General features: G+C 50.8%; 8 protein-coding genes and 1 non-coding gene across 9 annotated transcripts; 5 read left to right on the top strand and 4 right to left on the bottom strand.

Annotated features, from left to right (window-relative positions):
* Positions 1-93: 93 nt before the first annotated feature.
* Positions 94-1,417, top strand: K452DRAFT_329324 (uncharacterized protein; the record flags this gene model as incomplete). The annotated part of the gene is made up of 2 exons (XM_033545048.1): positions 94-1,034; positions 1,114-1,417. 2 exons carry the CDS (start codon positions 94-96, stop codon positions 1,415-1,417), a joined length of 1,245 nt encoding a protein of 414 aa, XP_033392916.1.
* A 346-nt stretch (positions 1,418-1,763) lies between these two features.
* On the bottom strand, positions 1,764-1,844 carry K452DRAFT_t149. The gene has a single exon. It is a non-coding gene; the product is annotated as a tRNA-Thr (tRNA).
* Positions 1,845-2,377: 533 nt separating this feature from the next.
* K452DRAFT_291737 (uncharacterized protein) lies at positions 2,378-4,135 on the top strand. The gene is made up of 2 exons (XM_033541240.1): positions 2,378-3,978; positions 4,032-4,135. Exon 1 carries the CDS (start codon positions 2,554-2,556, stop codon positions 3,640-3,642), a length of 1,089 nt encoding a protein of 362 aa, XP_033392915.1. The 5' UTR covers positions 2,378-2,553; the 3' UTR covers positions 3,643-3,978; positions 4,032-4,135.
* A 2,003-nt stretch (positions 4,136-6,138) lies between these two features.
* On the top strand, positions 6,139-6,998 carry K452DRAFT_257917 (uncharacterized protein; the record flags this gene model as incomplete). The annotated part of the gene is made up of 1 exon (XM_033538449.1): positions 6,139-6,998. The coding sequence occupies one exon, from the start codon at positions 6,139-6,141 to the stop codon at positions 6,964-6,966; it is 828 nt and encodes a 275-aa protein (XP_033392914.1). The 3' UTR covers positions 6,967-6,998.
* Positions 6,999-7,917: 919 nt separating this feature from the next.
* Positions 7,918-9,556, top strand: K452DRAFT_341398 (uncharacterized protein; the record flags this gene model as incomplete). Its single annotated transcript, XM_033545373.1, has 3 exons — positions 7,918-8,146; positions 8,303-8,774; positions 8,821-9,556. The coding sequence occupies 3 exons, from the start codon at positions 7,918-7,920 to the stop codon at positions 9,188-9,190; spliced, it is 1,071 nt and encodes a 356-aa protein (XP_033392913.1). The 3' UTR covers positions 9,191-9,556.
* Positions 9,557-10,681: 1,125 nt separating this feature from the next.
* On the bottom strand, positions 10,682-11,858 carry K452DRAFT_257913 (uncharacterized protein; the record flags this gene model as incomplete). The annotated part of the gene is made up of 2 exons (XM_033538448.1): positions 11,529-11,858; positions 10,682-11,479 (listed from the first exon to the last, which is right to left on the bottom strand). Coding segments are annotated over exons 1-2 (1,071 nt in total), but the record flags the coding sequence as incomplete, so codon positions are not given.
* Positions 11,859-12,911: 1,053 nt separating this feature from the next.
* K452DRAFT_312511 (uncharacterized protein) lies at positions 12,912-14,557 on the top strand (the record flags this gene model as incomplete). Its single annotated transcript, XM_033543563.1, has 4 exons — positions 12,912-13,024; positions 13,075-13,137; positions 13,193-13,307; positions 13,370-14,557. The coding sequence occupies 4 exons, from the start codon at positions 12,912-12,914 to the stop codon at positions 14,555-14,557; spliced, it is 1,479 nt and encodes a 492-aa protein (XP_033392911.1).
* A 73-nt stretch (positions 14,558-14,630) lies between these two features.
* Positions 14,631-17,293, bottom strand: K452DRAFT_278809 (uncharacterized protein; the record flags this gene model as incomplete). Its single annotated transcript, XM_033539386.1, has 5 exons — positions 17,208-17,293; positions 17,056-17,153; positions 16,436-17,000; positions 15,803-16,383; positions 14,631-15,759 (listed from the first exon to the last, which is right to left on the bottom strand). The coding sequence occupies exons 1-5, from the start codon at positions 17,274-17,276 to the stop codon at positions 14,631-14,633; spliced, it is 2,442 nt and encodes an 813-aa protein (XP_033392910.1). The 5' UTR covers positions 17,277-17,293.
* A 165-nt stretch (positions 17,294-17,458) lies between these two features.
* Positions 17,459-18,556, bottom strand: K452DRAFT_362005 (uncharacterized protein; the record flags this gene model as incomplete). The annotated part of the gene is made up of 3 exons (XM_033546466.1): positions 18,429-18,556; positions 17,685-18,387; positions 17,459-17,630 (listed from the first exon to the last, which is right to left on the bottom strand). Exons 1-3 carry the CDS (start codon positions 18,499-18,501, stop codon positions 17,459-17,461), a joined length of 948 nt encoding a protein of 315 aa, XP_033392909.1. The 5' UTR covers positions 18,502-18,556.
* Positions 18,557-18,578: the final 22 nt, after the last annotated feature.

The raw sequence follows: 18,578 nt of genomic DNA, 5'->3' as shown, positions 1-18,578 counted from the left end.
GGCAATCACCACAGATGTATAAAGACGGCGGAGCGTCATGTTGTTCCCCAGAGGTGTGTGTTGGTTCCATTCCAATTCTTTCTTGCAACAAAAATGCATCTCCCCCAAGCAGCGCTTGCGGGGCCCTTCGTCTCCATCCTCAGCATCGTCGTCTTCCTCCTCCCCTCCACCCACGCCCTACCTCACTCCGCAGCCGCGCCCGCCAAGCCGCACGACACGCGGGCCACCGCATTCACGCACCCAGGCCTGCTGCACACGGCCGCCGACTTCGAGCGCATCACCGCCAACGTCAATGCAAAGAAAGAGCCCTGGTACAGCGGGTGGCAGAAGCTCGCCGCCCACGCCGACCCGGACTACGTCGCCACCCCCGAGGAAACCGTCGTGCGCGACTCCCCGGGCGGCAACTACCCGCACCTGTACCACGACGCGGCCGCCGCGTACGCCCTCGCCGTCTACTGGAAGGTCACGGGGGACAGCACGTACGCGGACACGGCGGCCGCGATCCTCGACGCCTGGAGCGCCGCCCTGAAGGAGATTACCGGCGCCTCGGACAAGTTCCTCGCCAGCGGCATCTACGGGTACCAGCTCGCAAATGCCGCGGAGATCCTGCGCGACTACGAGGGCTGGGACGGCTTTCCCGCGCTGGTGGACATGCTCGTGCGCGTCTTTTACCCCATGAACCGCGACTTTATGGTGCGCCACAACGACGCGGCCGTGGACCACTACTGGGCCAACTGGGAGCTGTGCAACCTCGCGACCATGGAGGCCGTCGGCATCCTCTCGGACAATAGCACCATGTTCTACGAGGCGCTGCACTGGTTCCAGCATGGTGAGGGCAACGGCGCGCTGCTGAACACGCTGTGGAAGACGTATGAGGAGGAGGGGTCCGGCAAGGTGCTTGCGCAGGGCCAGGAGGCCGGCCGCGATCAGGGCCACTCGATGCTCGATTTCGCGCTGCTGGGCGTGCTGGCGCAGCAGGCGTACAACCAGGGGGACGACGTGTTCGGGTACAGCGAGAACCTGATTCTTGCTGGGTGAGTCTGCCTCTTCCCCTACACACACACACACACACACACACACACAAACACACACAAATCTGACATACCCCCACAGCGCCGAATACGCCGCCAAGTACAACCTCGGCAACGACGTCCCCTACACCACGTACACGAACAGCGACGAGACGCAGACGGTTATCAGCGCCAACGGCCGCGGCAACATCCGCCCGGCCTGGGAGCTGCTGTACGCCCACTACGGCGTGCTCAAGGGCCTGGACGCCGAGTGGACCCGCCAGTACCGCGACATGGTCGTCGAGGCGGGCGACGGGGCCGAGGGCGGCGGTGGCGATTATGGCAGCTCCAGTGGCGGGTTTGACCAGTTGGGCTTTGGGACCTTGTTGTTTAGGCTGGATGAGTAAGTAGCGTGTGGGGCGAGGTGCTGTATATATTGGTTACTCCTTCTCTGGCTATAGGCCCACTTTTAGCTGTATATAGGCAAAGCATTGGATGCTCTAATATAGCCTTAACAAGCACATTCCTCTTTCAAGTATCCCATATCGCTGAGTTTATGGGCAACAATGCACATGTCTGCCGACTGTGGGGCTTCTCCAAGGCTGCTTGCTGGTGTCGAATCCCAGACATGGTTGACAATAAAAATTCAAGTGCATTGTCCGCGACACTTTCAATCATCGTCAAAAAAAAGATACTTGCCCAGAAGCGAATGACTCTGGGAAAGGAGAGCAAGGTCGCGGATGCAAAAAAGAATGCCCACTCTCGGAATCGAACCGAGGATCTTCTCATTTCGCAGGATACGAGTGAGACGCTGTACCACTAAGCCAAGCGGGCAGTCGCTAAGATGTGAAAATCATACAAAACAAATTTAGCTTATATTTCGTGAAACTTGTTGTTTGATGACCGGGTCCAAAAGCATTAACTGCCTCACCTTCTTGCTGGCCTTTCTGCTGTCCGTCAGGCCAACGTGCAAAAACACTTCTGGCTGCTATCAAGGGCTCTGTGGCATCGTGATACTTACTGTATAAATCATTCCCAAATTCACATGGTGCGAAAGATAATGACCGAGAAGCACGCATGGCAGGGAAAATGTTGTCCACGCGCTGTCATGAAACTCCAACGGAGCAAAAGGACAGTCCGTCGCTCTTATATACCCTTACCAAAAACGAGAAATAAGCATTACGTTAGACCGGGATGCCGCATCCGGCAGGGTAAGCCATGCTTTTGATCAGATAAGAGAGAGTAGGGGTGAGGTTGTGCGAATGCGGGGGTGGGGGGATTGGTGCGGAGCAGGTTTAGCCGAGGTTTATTTAGTGGGAGTTATTTCTTGACTTCATTCCTGTTCCTATTTCTACACTTCACTTCACTTCGTGTTTCCTTTCATCACCTGTTTGAGTAAATGAGGAAGTTTATGAGTGCAAAGTCTTGCTGCTGTTTTCCTGTCTTCATCAGTCCGCTTTCAAGTCGAATTTCTGCTGTCCGCTTGCTCTCTTCTGTCTCCAAACAGTCTTCGTCTCTTATATCCCCAAACCCCACTGTCAGAATGTCGTCTTCCGAGGCTCAACCCAAAGGCCCCATCAAGATGGCAATACTGGACGACTACCAAAACATATCACGCCCCTACTTCAAAGACTTTCCCCCATCCTCACTCGAAGTAACCGTATTCACCGACACCATCTCCCCATCCGACGACCTACCCGCCCTCGTATCCCGCCTTCACCCTTACAGCATAATCTGCACGATGCGAGAGCGGACGCCCTTCCCCGCCGCGCTAATCACCTCGCTTCCGAACCTTCGCCTCCTCCTCACCACCGGCACGCGCAACGCCGCGCTCGACCTCGCCGCCCTCCGCGCAGCCAACATCCCCGTCGCAGGCACCGACACAGACCCAGCTGCCTCCGCCGGCCGCGCCGCCACCACCAAACCCGTATCCAAAACGAACCAGCACACCTGGGCCCTGATCCTCGGTCTCGCGAACAACGTCGCGCGCGACGACGCGGCCGTCAAGGCCGGCGCCTGGCAGGACCATCTTCCCATGAGCACGTACCTGGCCGGGCAAACGTTTGCGTGTCTTGGCCTGGGCAAGCTGGGCGTCATGGCGGCGCGGGTCGCCGTGCTCGCGTTCGGGATGCGCGTGCTCGCGTGGAGCCAGTCGCTGACGCAAGAAGCGGCGGATGCGAAAGCGCGGGAAGCAGGGCTGCCGGAGGGGACGTTCGAGGTCGTGGGGTCGAAGGCCGAGTTGTTTGAGAGGGCGGATGTGCTCAGCGTGCACTACGTCCTCTCGCCGCGGTCGGAGGGCATTGTTGGCGCGAAAGAGCTGGCCGCGATGAAGACGTCCGCTCTGTTTGTTAATTCGTCGCGAGGCCCGCTCGTGGATGAGGATGCGCTGTTCGAGGTGCTGAACCAGGGCCGGATTCGCGGCGCCGCGCTCGATGTGTTCTGGAAGGAGCCGTTGCCCAAGGACAGCCGATGGCGGACTACGGCGTGGGGGAAAGATGGCAGAAGCCAGGTGCTTATGACGCCGCATACGGGGTTTGTGAGCGAAGAGACTATGCACGGCTGGTATATGGCTACGGCTGAAAATGTCCGGAGGTTCCTCGACGGTCAAGAGCTCACAACTCGGTTGGCATGAGGCTCGCGCGGTTATATTTTCGCCTGTGTGGGGAGATTTCTCGGTGGAGGCAACCATGCTTTCCCGATGGGTCATGGTGTCGCGGCTTCCACGTCTTTGGCTACGACGTTTAGCTACCTATGTTGTCTTGGGATGGTAACTCCATCATCAACACCACTTCATCCATTACACGCCATCAACTAGGTACCAATCCGTCCGTTTATACCCCAGCGGCGGTCGCCACAGTATATCACCACTCTCATTAAGTGTTTTCTGAAACAATACCGACCAAACCATCACGTTCGGCGAAATGCAGAATTCTCTGACTCCAAATTTATCTCTCCACAGACTCAGGACGTTCGTTTCAACCTTGTCCCGTTCTTTACTGAACCCGCTAACCTCATCCTTAGGGATGGATTTAATCTCCCATATCCAGACCGTGTCGCGTATTTCCGACACATTATTCGATTCCAGGCAACCGTGCCAGAAGCTTCAAAATGCTTCGACAATTTCCTGAGCAGTGCAATCCGCCCCCCATTAAAACGGGATCCCGCCGACGAAGAAACGCTCTTGGAGTACACGGCCTATTTCCTCCAAGATATGGTCACGGCGTGTCTCCTAAAACATTCAGAAAACTTCAACTTGATGCCACTGTACGACATTCTCTATCGGATTATCGCGCATCCCCAATACGACGCTGGCCACAGGAGCTACGAGTACTACATCGAACACTATTTGCCCAATGCTCTAAATCGAAGCCCGGTCGGTCTTCCATGGGAGCCCGGCCCGCCTCCGGGAAATCTGAATCTCATCCAGATGCGCCACTTCGATACGCCTACCTTGTGGTGGCTGATGCCCCAGGTAGGCGCTGACTTGTATGGCCTCGGTGGTCTAATCGACTTGAGGGAAGCGATGGAGGTGTTGCGTCCGGCAACTACCAACACATCGGTAACTACCAGCGCTCCATCTGCCGCCAGCGCTCCATCAGTCGCCAGCACTCCAGCATCAGCCAGAATACCATCTTTGGACGGTGCCCCAGCCACGGCCAGCACCTCAGATACCCTTGAACTTGCAGCCAACATATCTGCAACGGCCAGTTTATCGGCAGGAGACGGATACTGGGCAACAGTTGCTGAACCTGCTACGATGGGCAACGAACTAGCAACAGCTAGTGGATCAGGAACAGCCAATGGATCAGCAGCGGTCATTGAACCAACAACGGCCAATGAACCAACAACAGCGGTTGAACTAGCAATGGTGGCGATAGTCAATAACCTCTCAGCAGGCAACGAGCCAGCAACAGTCGACGAAGCAGCAATAGCCAGCAACGCAGAACCTTCCCGGCGGAGAAGGAAGACGGAGTGGAAGCATTACGCGAGCTACGGGCACAGCAGCGAGGGATTCGAGCCACCGGGGTACGAGGAGCCGCCGGAGGGAGACGCTGTCTAGTTTGTCAGATGTGCTCTATCAGTGGGCAGCACTAAAGCAATTAATTGAGAAAACACTAGCTCTCTTATCCTCGTCTGCTTGCCTGTGATGACTCCTCAATGCCACGCTCCCACTCCTCCCCTACTGTATACGTCCAGCGCAGCACGCACCCCGCACGCTGTCACGCATGCCACTGATCTGGCCCAGCGATGAGATTCTCACCCCACATATAGCGCACGCGAGACACGAGCACGGCCATGGCGCAACGTGATCGGCTTGATTTTCTCCCAACTCCAGTGTTAGTTCCCAGCGCCAGCGCCCGGGTCGGAGGTGTGGGGCTGCGTTTCCGAAACTCGGGGACGCAGCTAGCATGCAGTTCCTACCTAGTCTATACAAAGGCGAGGCTAAAGCGAGATCAGCGCGAAGATCCATGATGGCAAAGCCCGGGTGCCGGATTGACAGAGACAAGATGTAGTCTGTGTTCAGCCATCAGCTCACACGATGAATTGAATTAGTTCTTGGGTGAAAGCGTTTGAAGGATTCTGGAAACATTCCGCAGAAAAAGTTGTTTTGGTTTTGATAGTGCACATGTTTCAAAGGTAGCGTTTATCGTATCTGGTTAGGTGATCATTCTTTGAAAGGATGGATACATATCAGAACTAAAGACTGGGGCGGCACATAATAAGTGATCATCCACGCGCTTTTAGGCTCTACCTACAGCAAACTGTGCAAGGCTTTCGCAGTGCAATATGAAGCCAATAACTTGAGTCAGGTTCACTTGGCTTATTCGGAAGATTCCAGTGGAATTTTGGGTAAGCGGCGTGAGAAATATCCGTCATCCTTTGTCTGATGGTCAGTGCGTGGTGCGGGCGGAGGCCCGCCCGCTGGCGCCCGCATCGCCACTTTTCTAACGAGCAAGAACCCTGTTCAGCTGGTAGATACTCTGAATGATGATAAGCTTAGTATGACTGGGACGAAGGAGTCCTTGTAAGATGTTCTCTTATAAATACCATCCACCTCTTCTCAATTTCTTCGGCAGTTTACAAGAACCGTCTCCTTCAACCTCCTCTTTCCATACACCTTCACATCATGTCAAAAGTTTGGTTTATTACTGGCACGTCCCGTGGCTTAGGGCGTGCTATCGCCGAACATGCCCTGGAAAAGGGTGATTTTGTTGTTGCAACGGCTCGTAACACCGAACCCCTGGAGCAACTCGTCAAGACTTACGGTTCCGAAAAAGTCCTACCATTCGCTCTCGACGTCACCAACTGGCAAGCCGCTGGAGAAGCTGTAAAGGTTGCCACTGAAAAGTTCAAACGGATTGACATTGTTGTCAACAACGCTGGATACGGCAGCACGGCGTCTGTTGAGGACATGGACATCGCCAACTTCCGCGAGCAGGTCGAAACCAACTTCATGGGTGTCGTACACGTCACCAAGGCTGTCATCCCAGTCCTTCGTCGTCAAGGCTCTGGCCACATATTCCAAATTTCTTCAGTTGGCGGACGTCTCACCACACCGGGCTTGAGTGCTTACCAAAGCGCTAAATGGGCAGTCGGAGGCTTCTCTTTTAGCCTTGCCGCAGAGCTTGCTCCTCTAGGTGTCAAGATCTCGGTGTTGGAGCCTGGCGGTATTCGGACTGAGTGGGCCGGACCGTCTATGAAAATCCTTCCTGTCAGCGAACCATACCAACAAACCGTCGGCGAATTTGCCAAAATTCTACGCGGGATCTCAGGAAATGAGACTAGCGATCCTAAGAAATTCGGACCCATTATCGATCAGTTGTATGAGGCTCCAGAGCCGCCTCTTAGGATGTTGGTGGGCCCGGATGCTGTACAAATGTGGGCCCAGGCATCCGAAGCCCAATCGAACTCGGATGAAAAATGGAAGCAACTGAGCCTGTCCTCTTCCTTATAAGCGTACGATCTGTTTGATCTCAAGAGATCGGGATTGACCATTAGTACAAGGGACTTTTGTTGACAGTCAAATGGATCATATCTTCGATCCGAACACGAATGAGAACGCCTAAGCTCTAAGTTTTCTAGATATAGGTGTTTAAATATCACGTTTTTATTAGCATCTACATTTACTCCATTTGTGTCTGACTCACCGGCTAAAGAAGATAGCTTAATGACACTGAAGATTCACTAAGTGATCGTCCTTATTTTTGACCAGAAAAAGGTTAAACAAGGGTGGTTATATAATTTTATAGGAGCTTTCAAGCGGGAAACGCTGGTAATGATTGGATTTGGCACAGAAATCAAAATGTTCGGTTCGTTGATGAGGCATGGAGCCGCCCGGATACCACCTAGAAAACCAAAGTTCAATTAGCTATAAGCAGCTGGTCAAAATCTTAGGCGGGTAAGATATGTCTCAAGAAAACCTTAGAGGGTTGCGGTTAGTAAGCATTGCTGCTCTAGCTTCAGTCGTAGGTTGTTGCTAAGAGATAAGGGCTGCGGAAGGTTGACTACTTAGAAACACACCTAAGAGTAGCGCGGTTCTAGACGCTTTCTTCAAGCCTAAAATCTGGTCAAAGCTTTCAACTGGGCTAGAGTTTCACGCTAGCAATCTAGACTCTTACGTTATGGCAGCTCCCTAAACAGTATCACGCGTATTTATACTAAATTGATATTAGCAGGCGACACTAGTTGAGCTAGACTAGCGCTCATGCGAGATATCGGGCGTAACGGCGATCCGGAAATTAAGATAACAAACGCATGAAGAACGCCACAGCCCTAACGGTATATTAAACCTCTCTAGGGGGATTATTTATTATATTTGCGCTGAGTCGGTGACACCGAAGATTTAAAAAATCTTCCTACCGAGTCTCTCTTCTTTGCCCTACACGTTGTTATTTACTCGTAAAAGATGGGCCTCACTATTCCGCCCGAGGTCAAGGCGGACTGGTTAACCAATCGACAAAAATATCCATTTGGCGAGCGGCGGGGACCTTTTTCAACTATCCTCGTGTCGATCCTTCTTGCTTTGACTCTGACAATTGTTGGTGCAAGGCTATGGGCACGCTGCAAGGTTCGACGAAACGCTGGGCTAGATGACTGGCTAATTGTCGCAGCACTGGTAAAGTCTACATCTAAGCGTTTCACCCGCTACTATTACTTACTATATATTAGCCTTTTCTCGTTGCGTATGATGTTTGTCATCTCATAGGTATGTAGGTATGCGACTTAATCTAACCGCCATCTATAATCTTCTACCTCGCCACCTACGATCTTCTATCTAACTTCCATTCTAGGCTTCTATCAATTCGGCGTCGACCGCCATGCCTGGGAGGTTACGGCTACCCAAGCTGTTAACTTCCGTATTGTTACCTGGGCTATCTCGATATTCTATATCCTCGTAACATCGCTGGTTAAAACCTCAATTCTTTGTTTCTACCGACGACTAAGTGAGGGTATGACCAATACTTGGCTCTTCATTATCTATGGCTCTATTGTCTTCGTTGTTGTCTACGCCATTCTTGTTATCGTTATGGCTTGCGTAGCCTGCCATCCAATGGATGCTTTTTGGAACAAAATGGATGCGGCATGGACGTCAACTCACAGATATAAATGCTTTGACGAAGGAGCAGGCTTCCTTGCCTCAGCAATAGTGAGCGTTACCCAGGATGCTATGGTCTGCATCCTTCCTCTAATCGTCCTTTTCCGGCTACAAATGCCTCGGAAGCAAAAACTCGCTCTGGCCGGAATATTTGGGGTCGGATTTTTGTAAGTTTCAGAGCAAAAATGTCAGCGTACACTACTAACCGCCTAGTCTGTGTGCCTGCGGGATTATGCGCGCCGCCTCCATATGCAAGGTCTACTACCAAACATACGATAGTACCTGGGAAGCACTCCCCGCCTGGGAATGGACACTGGTGGAGATTCACTTCGCCATCATCTGCGCCTCCGCCCCCGCTTTGAAATTGTTCTTCCACCGCGTCCTTAAACCTTCAACAGACGGGAGCTATACTGGAGGCCGTCAAAGGCAAGATTACGGCCACCTTGGCAGTAGTAAGCAAGGAACAGATTCAACAAGAGGCGACGCGGCTATATCCATGCATGATATGCTGGCGTACGAAGAGGCAGCTACTCCGCTTCCAAGTCCCACGAATGGGAGAAAATCGACGGGGTGTCGTTCTTAAGGGAGGGTGGGACGGGTCGGGAAGCTTCAGCAAGAAAAGGCCTGGTAGATTCGTAGCCGAGAAGCTAATGATAGAAGTCATTAATGAGGTTGGTGTGTCCTCGGAAGGGAGCAATGCAAAACTAAGCGGACGGGCCGAAGTGGATATCTTGGTATGAGGTAGCCATGTTCATAGAGGCGTATGATTCTAAAAGCCCACTGAGAAACCGTAGCAGCAAGATTTGTACTTTAGTCTTTGAAGCTCCGCAAGCAGTGTTGAATGCAAGGTACCCAAGGTTGAAACTTTGTAACACTCGAGTCCTGCCAAATATCTCCGAGAGAGGGCTTATGAAAAACGGACCAATTGCAAATCCCAATATGAAAATAGAAAGAATCATTGACTCCTCAGCAGCGACAGTGAGAAGCAGATGGGTGTCGATGAGACGTTACGCGATTTGTCAAAGGCTGTATTACCTTCCACTGTCGGTAAATATGGATGGTGCAATAGTCCCAAGTTGGGGGCCATGAAGTGCATGCCAACATTTGCATAATCCTGATCTCAAACGGCAAGATTTACTCCGTTGCGAAAGAAAAATGGTTATGGCAACACCTAACCCTTGTTCGTGCCACACCATAGTGCCCTGAGCCGGTTTGTAACATCCCTTTATTGCAGTCTGCCACCAACACTGAAGTAAGCCTCCCTCAACATTGCAAGAAGATCATGTATGTCTACCGTGTATACCAATTGAATCTCTCAGCGCAGTGTCGGAAAATCGACAAGAGCTTCGACATGTTTGTTGGTCATCTGACTACTGGCGCTTCCCAGCGTTGATCCCGAGCTAGCGTCGCATGAAGGCTTCTTTCCGGGAGAAAGCCTCGTCCCGGAGTGCGTTGTCTTGGTGCTCTGAACAGAATAAGCGTCATTTTCGCTCCGGTTCGCCAACATCTTAGATCGAAGATAGGTTTGTAAAGTGGTAGCCATGAGGTTGATCGTGCGGTCTCGCAGTCTAACAATCTGGATACGATTACAAGTCATATAGTCAGTTTTTTATGGTGAGTACGCGCCAGCTCACAGATGACGAATGTCTGGCAAGGATTGTGCCACAAGCATGATGCTTAGCAATATCAAGCTTTCCCCACTCTTGCAATGACTCACCTGCCAACATCCTTACATCCATATATACGAGTTGGGAGCGTTGAAATCCAAATCGAGCCAATCCGACAAGTTCAATGCGGAAGGACTCCCTTGCCGCAAGAACTCGTGCAGTTCAGGCCACAAAACAGGCGTGGAAGGAAGAACTCCATGTGCAACATCTGCGCTTCCGCTTCCTCCTATTTCAGCTGTATCGTTCCCTGACTCTTCGGTGAATGCAGCTGTAGACGTGCTGCAAGAAGCTTCGTAGCGTGTTTCTCTCGCGTTTTCCTTCAACGATCCCAAGATTTTCCAAACACAGCTTGAGCGACCCTCCCGCTCAAAGGCATCTTCAAAATCTGCCAAGCAGGAGGAATAATTATCAACGGCTTTCCAGGCACGCTCGGCATCCAGTTTCTGCGGGTCATCCTTTAAGCAGTGCAACACGAGAAACAAGGCGTATAGCTCTGGATGTCGCCGGAAAAACCAGGCAAACTCTTGGAAGAGTTTTCCAGACTGTAGCAAGTATCCGTACTCAAGAAGATCGACACCCATGAGGAAGATCGATTGAGGAAATTGATGGTATCTTGACGTTGCGGTAGACCTGTTTTCGCGTTTATGGAGCCAGGATTGCAAAGCGAGATTGAATCGCGATTTCATGACTGACAGTCGAAACATAGCTTCTGCTGCAGCGCATATTGGTATTTTAAGATCAGCGAACCGGAACCACTTCTGAAAGATATTCTGTTCCGCATCCTGTAGTGACTTCTCCTTTGTCTGCGTGTCCTTTAAAGTTGTTACGGCGACGGCTTGTCTCAAACTTTGGCACAAACTTTGGCAAACGTCAAAGTTTGCAATAGTAAAGGTCATTTCTGTCCAGTCGTGTTTGCTATCCGGTAGGGTCGACATTTCTGGGGAGAGATCGGCGTCATTGATGTTTAGAGGTAGCCGAAGTGGTTGTTTGCGATCGAGAATGGTAGAATCAAATCCGTGGTCTTCTGGTGCGCTGTAATCTAGGGCAGACAATTGCCACCATAGCCTATATCTCATCTCTGTATCGAAAGGGCTTAGTCCCAACCGAGATCCGTCCCGGTGAAGGCCAAGTGACTCTGCCAAGCGGATTGCTATCCCTACAAGGACCCACGCAGGCCTTCCGATATCGTGTGTACGCAAGGCCGTCTATTATCATTAGCCTAGAGCTTCTGCTAGGACGTGCAGACATAATTACCAAATAGATTACAAGCGACTGAAGAGTCTGCAGATCGGGATAGATTAGGAATTTGGCTTTCATTAACGATTGGTCCATTTGGTGCATGAAGTGGCGGAGGAGTGATAACTGTTCAATTCCAAACTGGCTTAGGGTCCTTTCCCTTGAGATAGTGGTGGTAGCTGCAAACGACATAGCATATAGCAATGCCCTTGTCGTATCAGTTGCTGGAAGGTCTTTGTTTGTGGCGGCGAAAAAAACCGACCGTACTGTTGGAACGTGTAAGAGTTTCATGACTGGATCTACGTTGCGAACGTAGATATCCCAAAGTTCAGAATAAACATGAGTCGGCACATTTACACATTCAGTTTGCGGGCCAAAAACATCAGTTGCTATTACTCCCACAGTATGTGAAGAATGAAGTGAGTGTGGTATAGCATTTGCGGATCGTGTCGGAGGAGTTAAACAGTTCTCTCGCCGTGTTGGGTCCTGAAAACGTTAGCACTCGACCATAATGTAAGCTATAGGTGATTCCAACATCAAGGACCAGGTTCACGAATACTGAATCATCTACGTAGCTGCCCCTCTCTGCATTGCCAACAAGAACGCCTCGAGACGAAGTAGCTGACGGACTGTGCTGTCGGACAGCATGCGAATCACCGGCTGGGACACTCGGGAGTTTACCCGCTCCGAGAGACGTTATTAAACTGTTGAGAAGGGTCTCGACAGTACTAAGACGATTTATTATTTCGGCATTGCTTGGTTCGGCAGCTGCTTCGCGAGGATCGTCCTCAGACAGAGTGGAAGTCGTCTCCGGGTTCGAATTTGGCGAGCCTTTCGGAGGCGGTCTTAGGGGCGCACGCCTAGATGCTTTTCCATACTTGCATGGGAGCTGTAGCCGGGAACAATGAGCGCAAGGAATCTTTCTGTTGCAACGGACTTTGCGTTGTCGGCACTGCTCGCAGGTAGGACGCTGTTGGCGAGCCGAGAGAGTCGAGTCATCCATGTGTCGGGTGTGGCTTTGTCCAGGTCTTCGGTAGCCAGAGATGAAGATGTGTCATGGAAGTTAGCGCCGCTTACTAAGTGGTGCCTTCAGGGACAATGACATCAACTGAGATGCACAAAGACTTTTCACAGCTAGGATCGGGTCCTGATCACGATGAGATAGTACTGATGCAACTTGTAAGTGGTTTCTGGATGAGTCTTTGGCATTCTGCTGGCAAATTTTGCGAACTCTACCGAATGCGGAATTCGGCCGATCGGCCGGTCGGCCGGTCGGTGTTATGGTAGTAGTGGTACAGATTATGTATGGTGAACACATGGTCCCCTCACCACCTCCGCAGCATATAATTACGACCGACTATCTATCGGAGTCTTTGATAAACTTCACTTCATCTGCTATTCATGGACAACGAACGCGTTCAAGAAAACGGAAAGCCGCAGTTGCTTTTCCAAGAGACAGACCTCGATCGAGGAATTATAGGATGGGACGGACAGAAGGATCCTCAAAACCCCAGGTAAATACTATCGTCTTGGACGGATATGGCTTCGTACTAATTTGAGAAAGGAACTTTTCGCCAACGGTAAAATGGATCACCATGTTCCTCGTCAGTTGCATGATCATCCTGAGGTTCGTAACTTTGTTTGAACTCCAGGTTGAGCGCAGACTAACACACGCCTCACAGTTTCCTAGCATCTTCAATTGTCGCCCCTGCTGCATCTCAAATCAACGCCGAATTTCATAATGACTCTGAAATACTCTCATCCCTGGTGACCACAATCTATGTGCTTGGATATATGGTGAGTACATAATTAGGACGGCAGTCTTCCTATTTTGCCATTCAAATCTAACAACCTATCAGGTTGGCCCTCTTGCCTTATCCCCACTTAGCGAAATCTACGGCCGCCTCGCAATAATTCATCCTGCGAACGTCTTCTTCACCCTAACTCATATCGGATCAGCTCTTGCTCCCAACCTTGGAACGCTTCTAGCTTTTCGGACGCTCTCGGGACTAGGAGCTTCTGCATGCCTCTCCATTGGTGGCGGTTTAACGGCCGATCTCTTTTACACACATGAACGCGGTATGGCTAGCGCTGTCCTGACTCTTGGATCTCTGTTCGGCCCCGTCCTCGGTCCTCTCGTCGGTGGAATCATCACACAACGCGCAGGCTGGAGATGGACATTTTGGGTGCTCCTTATTGCCTGTACAGCAATTACTTTGACCATGGGCTTTTTTGGACGAGAAACGCACCCAGAAGTGATAATTCGCCGCAAAATGGGCTCGCTCCAAGATAATCTCGGGCGAACAGACCTGAAAAGCGCTTATGATACCGGGAAAGATGAGAAAGCACCAAAGTCTAGTAAAGCCCTCCTCCTTCGAAGTTTCGTTCGCCCCTGGCAAATGTTTCTATGCACGCCGCTGATTCCGATCACTTGCCTCCAAGTTGGCTTCATCTCCGGACTCCTGTACATTCTACTTACCACAACATCAGCCTTCTTCCAGGAAGTCTACGATTGGTCACTCGAGGCTGCTGGGCTCGCATATCTCGGACTTGGATGCGGCAGTGCCATTGGCTTCGTCGTCTTTGCAAAAACCTCGGATCTTGTCGTAGTCCACCTGACAAAGAAAAACGCAAACATTTACAAACCGGAAATGCGCCTCGTTTCATCTTTCCTCCCTGCAATTTGTATACCAATCAGCTTCTTCTGGTACGGCTGGTCGACCTATGAACGGAATCACTGGATAGTTCCGATACTTAGCCTGGCTCCTTTTGGATTCGCTCAATTTGGCATGAACGCCAGTTTACAGGCGTATATTGTTGACGGGTCCGGTATATACGCTGCCTCAGCAATGGCATGCGTATCTTCTGTTAGGTGCCTCTTTGGTGCATTCATACCACTAGCCGGACCGAGTTTGTATGCAAGTCTCGGGCTGAATTGGGGGAACTCTTTGCTCGGGTTTGTGAGCTTGGCTATTGTTCCTCTTCCAATACTGATGTATGTTTATGGTGAAAAGTTGAGAGACAGGTATCCTTTAGATAGCGATTGATTATGACATTTTGAAAGAATTGCATGCAATAATTTCTAGGAGATCAGTGTCCAAGTAGGGTAAATGCTAAAAGCTACAAACCACCCATTCCAATGTGGTTTTCGGTGGTTACATCTAGAAAGTCCCACATCGAGTCTCCAAGTAGTGAGTTGTTGAAGAATGCTTCAATCTCCGGGTCCACACGTTCCTCGGTAGTTATTCCATTCCCAGGTTCCGATGCGGTTGGTTTACCAAACGAAGTGCCAAAAGGCTGGTGAGCATCCAAATCAAAACTAGCGTTATTTTGGAAGCTTTCTCCTGAACGGTTTTGAGCCGTGTGTGGCACCGGTTCCATTAGGCTTTCTCTCATTCTTCTTTCTTCCACGTCACTTGGGGCACATGCAGGTATGCTGGTGGTAATTGAAGATCTTGCCGATTCAGACCCTGTGCCCACTTGCAGTTGTCCCCAGCGCTGCATTGTCAAGTCGACGATTCGCTCGAAACTTTCTTTTCCGCGTTTGACTGACGGCCACCACTCTCCACTGGCGCTCAGGAGGTTTGAACATGTGCGCAATTCTTTCGGGAGGCTTATAAAACTGACAGATTGCTGCATAACATTCGACGCCCAAAAGCAGTAGACCATTACTGTCCCAGACGCGAATATGCTCTGCACTGTCCTCCAGCTGAGATAAAGGCTGTCCCGAGCGTGCAACGCATCATAACCGCGTATCCGCTCAATGGCGTGGTCGAAGCAGGTTTTCAAGGAGCGCATGTTGGGATTTCTGATCGCTTGAGACGGTTGGTATAGCAGGATCATTGCAGCATGATAACGAAGCTTTAGCTTTAGCCTGAACAGTTCAATTTCAGCAGGTTCCAAGTCTCCTGACATTCTTAACTGCGAAATTGTTCCAGGTATTTGCTGAAACCAGTCATTCAGTTCTTTTTGAAGGTCGTGCTGGCATTTAAAAGTGTCATTTGGCCATAGAAACGTATTGGTTCCTGTAGGTAGATGGTAAAGCAAAAGCTTGATGTTGGAGAGGATCCGGTGAAGTTTAAAATTGTGGATTGAGTATGAGTCCAGTTGAGCCGCAACTTCTTTGATCCCAAACAGATCTGACTCCCAAACCTGGTTGGAGGTTTGGCCAGTCATTGAAGGTAGTTGGACATCGAATGCTTCATCTCGAATACCAAGCGGCCGGCCCTGTATTGTGGCAATAGATCTTCTCTCGTCAGTATGTACTCTCTGCTAATCGAGTCAAGACATACCTTTCTAATGAGTACGCGGTATAAAATATAAACCTGCGAATATTCCTTGACTCGTTTCTTAGATCTTCATGTTCTCTGTGAATCCCCAAGTCGATACTATGCGCTATGCAAATATGAACAAGCGTCCAAATATTAATTTCGGCCGGGATCATCAGGCTGCGAACGGCTAGAAGTATCAGGCCCTGTAGGGACGGAAGTGTAATAGACGAAAAGCACTCAGCTGCATAAGACATAGCAGCGCGATAGAATCTTGTGGGCGAAACTTCAAAATTCTTTCCTCGTGTCCGCACGGTAGCTGCAAGGTTTAGTACCATGAAGACCTGGAATGCGGCCGCGTAAATTGAGATGGGTGTTACTTCTGCGCCGGCAAGCTTCTCAAAATTACCGTTGTAGGGAAATGGTTTGATGCTTTCTGGCCAGCCATTATGGCCCACTGATGTATCCGGTCCAAGATCAGCAGAGTCGTAAAGTGCTTGTACTGCGTCCAGGAAGGATGGCGCATGAAGACAAGGGTGATCTGGGTGGACTTCACGGAAATATGTTTCAAGCAACGAGTAAGTCTCTTCTTTCGTGGGAAGGTCCTGCGTATTGTTAGCCGGACTACGTCGGAGTAAGAGCAAAGTTAACACTGACATTTTGCAACTGCGTGTATAGTTGTTGATGAAGCCTTTTGGCTTGTCTGTGCTGAGCAAAGGCCCGGCTTCTTTCGGAGCGAGTTGGCTCTATTGTATGATTATCTCTTGGGACGCTCCGCCCGTCTCCCTGTTGAGGGCTTGAAAAATCTTCGGGGCCAGCTCCTATGATTCTGGTAAAAAGAAGGCCTGAGGAAGAGCCTAAGTAGTGTCGCTGCCGTGAGTCTGAATTTAGTGTTAGCATCCCCAAATCTGTAACCACTGATCGAGCTTCTTCAGCCAGAGGTCGCTCAGATCCTGAGGATGCCATGGTAGTGTGCGGTCTTTTCGGTACTTGAGGGTTTTGTGGAGACGAAACAAATTGCTGTTGAGGTGGATGGTCGTCGTCCCCTTCGACCGAGAATGGAAAAGACGGCGAAGCTTCGTTCTGCGCCGTAGGCAGCCCAGGAGGCGATTCCAAGGAGGATAGGTCAACCTGTGGTCCAGCGGCAAGATCGAAGTCGGGAATGTTCGTCCGTATCACGTTTTCGAGCCATCGAATACGCGCTGGTCCATTTACGAGAAAGCTGCAGGCTCAATAAATTAGTAAGGCTACGCTAGATTTCAATTCTCAATTCTCACGTCCTGGGTATTAGCTGCTCCGCATTGCGGCCATCGACGTCCATGCAAGGAACTCCCGCTTTCGCGCAGTTACCGCATGCTGGGACCTGTCCATCGCACTGCGCACACTCCGGTGTTAGTCATGTTCTCGACAATGTAACGGAAGCACCTACCTTGACCCGTCTGAGGCGGCATCGACGGCAAGCGGACCGGACTTTCTTTGCAGACGTTTCACTAGACATGCCCGCTGGAAGGGCGATGGACGTGTGGATAGTTATGAGCCGCGTTTAATGGGTTGGAGTAAGGGATTGGCTCTTATTCCCGGCGTGCGGGGTTGGCCGCTTAGCGCCGACGATCACGCGCAAACGAATCGGCCCTCGATTTCCCCTACACCATCATCTCATCTCCATCAATTAAAATTCTATCAAACCTGACCATACAGCTCTCTGGAGTTGTAAACCATCATGTTCATCCACTCTTCCTCGGATAGCCAAGAGCGAAGGCTTGTCAACCAACCAACATCGTCTACCTTGAGATAGGGTGTCTCTTTCAATGCCTCTCCCGGCAGCCGGACTTTCATCCTCGGCGTGTGCGGCCTGTGAGAAACTGTGAGCCAAGTGTCGCACAAAATCATTGCGGCCGTTGCTTACCAATCGCTCCCCCAGATGATTCGTCGCGGATTAGCATCCACTAACCCCCGGACAAGCGGTTCCAAATCTGCATAGTTGGGCTCTATCTCACTCACCCTGTACGGTGCGCTTATCTTCACCCAAAGAATGCCTTTCCGCAGGAGTTCAGTTATGTCTCTGAAGCCAGGCTGAGCGGTGACGTCGCCGTTGCAGAAATCCGGCAGCATGCTCTTCCCTTTCAATAGAGCAAAATGATCCGTCACCAGCGGAATACCAGCTGGTACAAGCTCCCTTTCAACCAAAGGCCTCAACTCCGCCCAGAATTCTGGGTGGGTGTGGGTGATGGTCAAACTCCAGCCTGGACAGCGGCCTATGATGCGGTTTGCGTGTGCTCGTAACGCAACCTTCTGCAGTTCGACATCGTCCATGGCCTTGTATTTGTAAAGATTGACTCGGATTCCGCAGACTCCAGCCGCTTTCAGTATGTCCAGTTCTTCGTCGGATACGAAATCGGGGTCAATTACACCAATTCCTTTCGTTGACGACTTGCCAATCCGGGATATAAAGGCACCCAACGACGAACAGTCAGATCCATACGATAAGCCATGAGTTAGTACCGAATTTGATACGCCAACTTTCTGCTTAAACTCCAAGAACTTTGCCACGGTTGCAGGCGGTGGCGTCAAGTGTCGGTCAGGTGCGTATGGGAACTCGGCAGCTAAGCCTGAAATTAGTTGTGGTGCATAATTGCGTGTGGCTACTCACGTTCGAAGATATGATGGTGGCAGTCCCAGCTGCCCTCTGGTAGAATGGCCTGCAATGGGTTCCTGACGGCCATTCTGATTCTCTTCAAGACGACTGAGCATTGGACAAAAACAGCCCATTTTCCTAACCACTACTTATATTATGATTATA

The sequence above is a fragment of the Aplosporella prunicola genome (assembly GCF_010093885.1).
Source record: "Aplosporella prunicola CBS 121167 unplaced genomic scaffold K452scaffold_32, whole genome shotgun sequence".
Taxonomy (NCBI): domain Eukaryota; kingdom Fungi; phylum Ascomycota; class Dothideomycetes; order Botryosphaeriales; family Aplosporellaceae; genus Aplosporella; species Aplosporella prunicola.
This window is presented reverse-complemented; position numbering and strand designations above follow the sequence as displayed.

Excerpts from the sequence above, each read along its gene's own strand:
- K452DRAFT_291737 (XM_033541240.1), top strand. The coding sequence starts at position 2,554 with ATGTCGTCTTCCGAGGCTCAACCCAAAGGCCCCATCAAGATGGCAATA.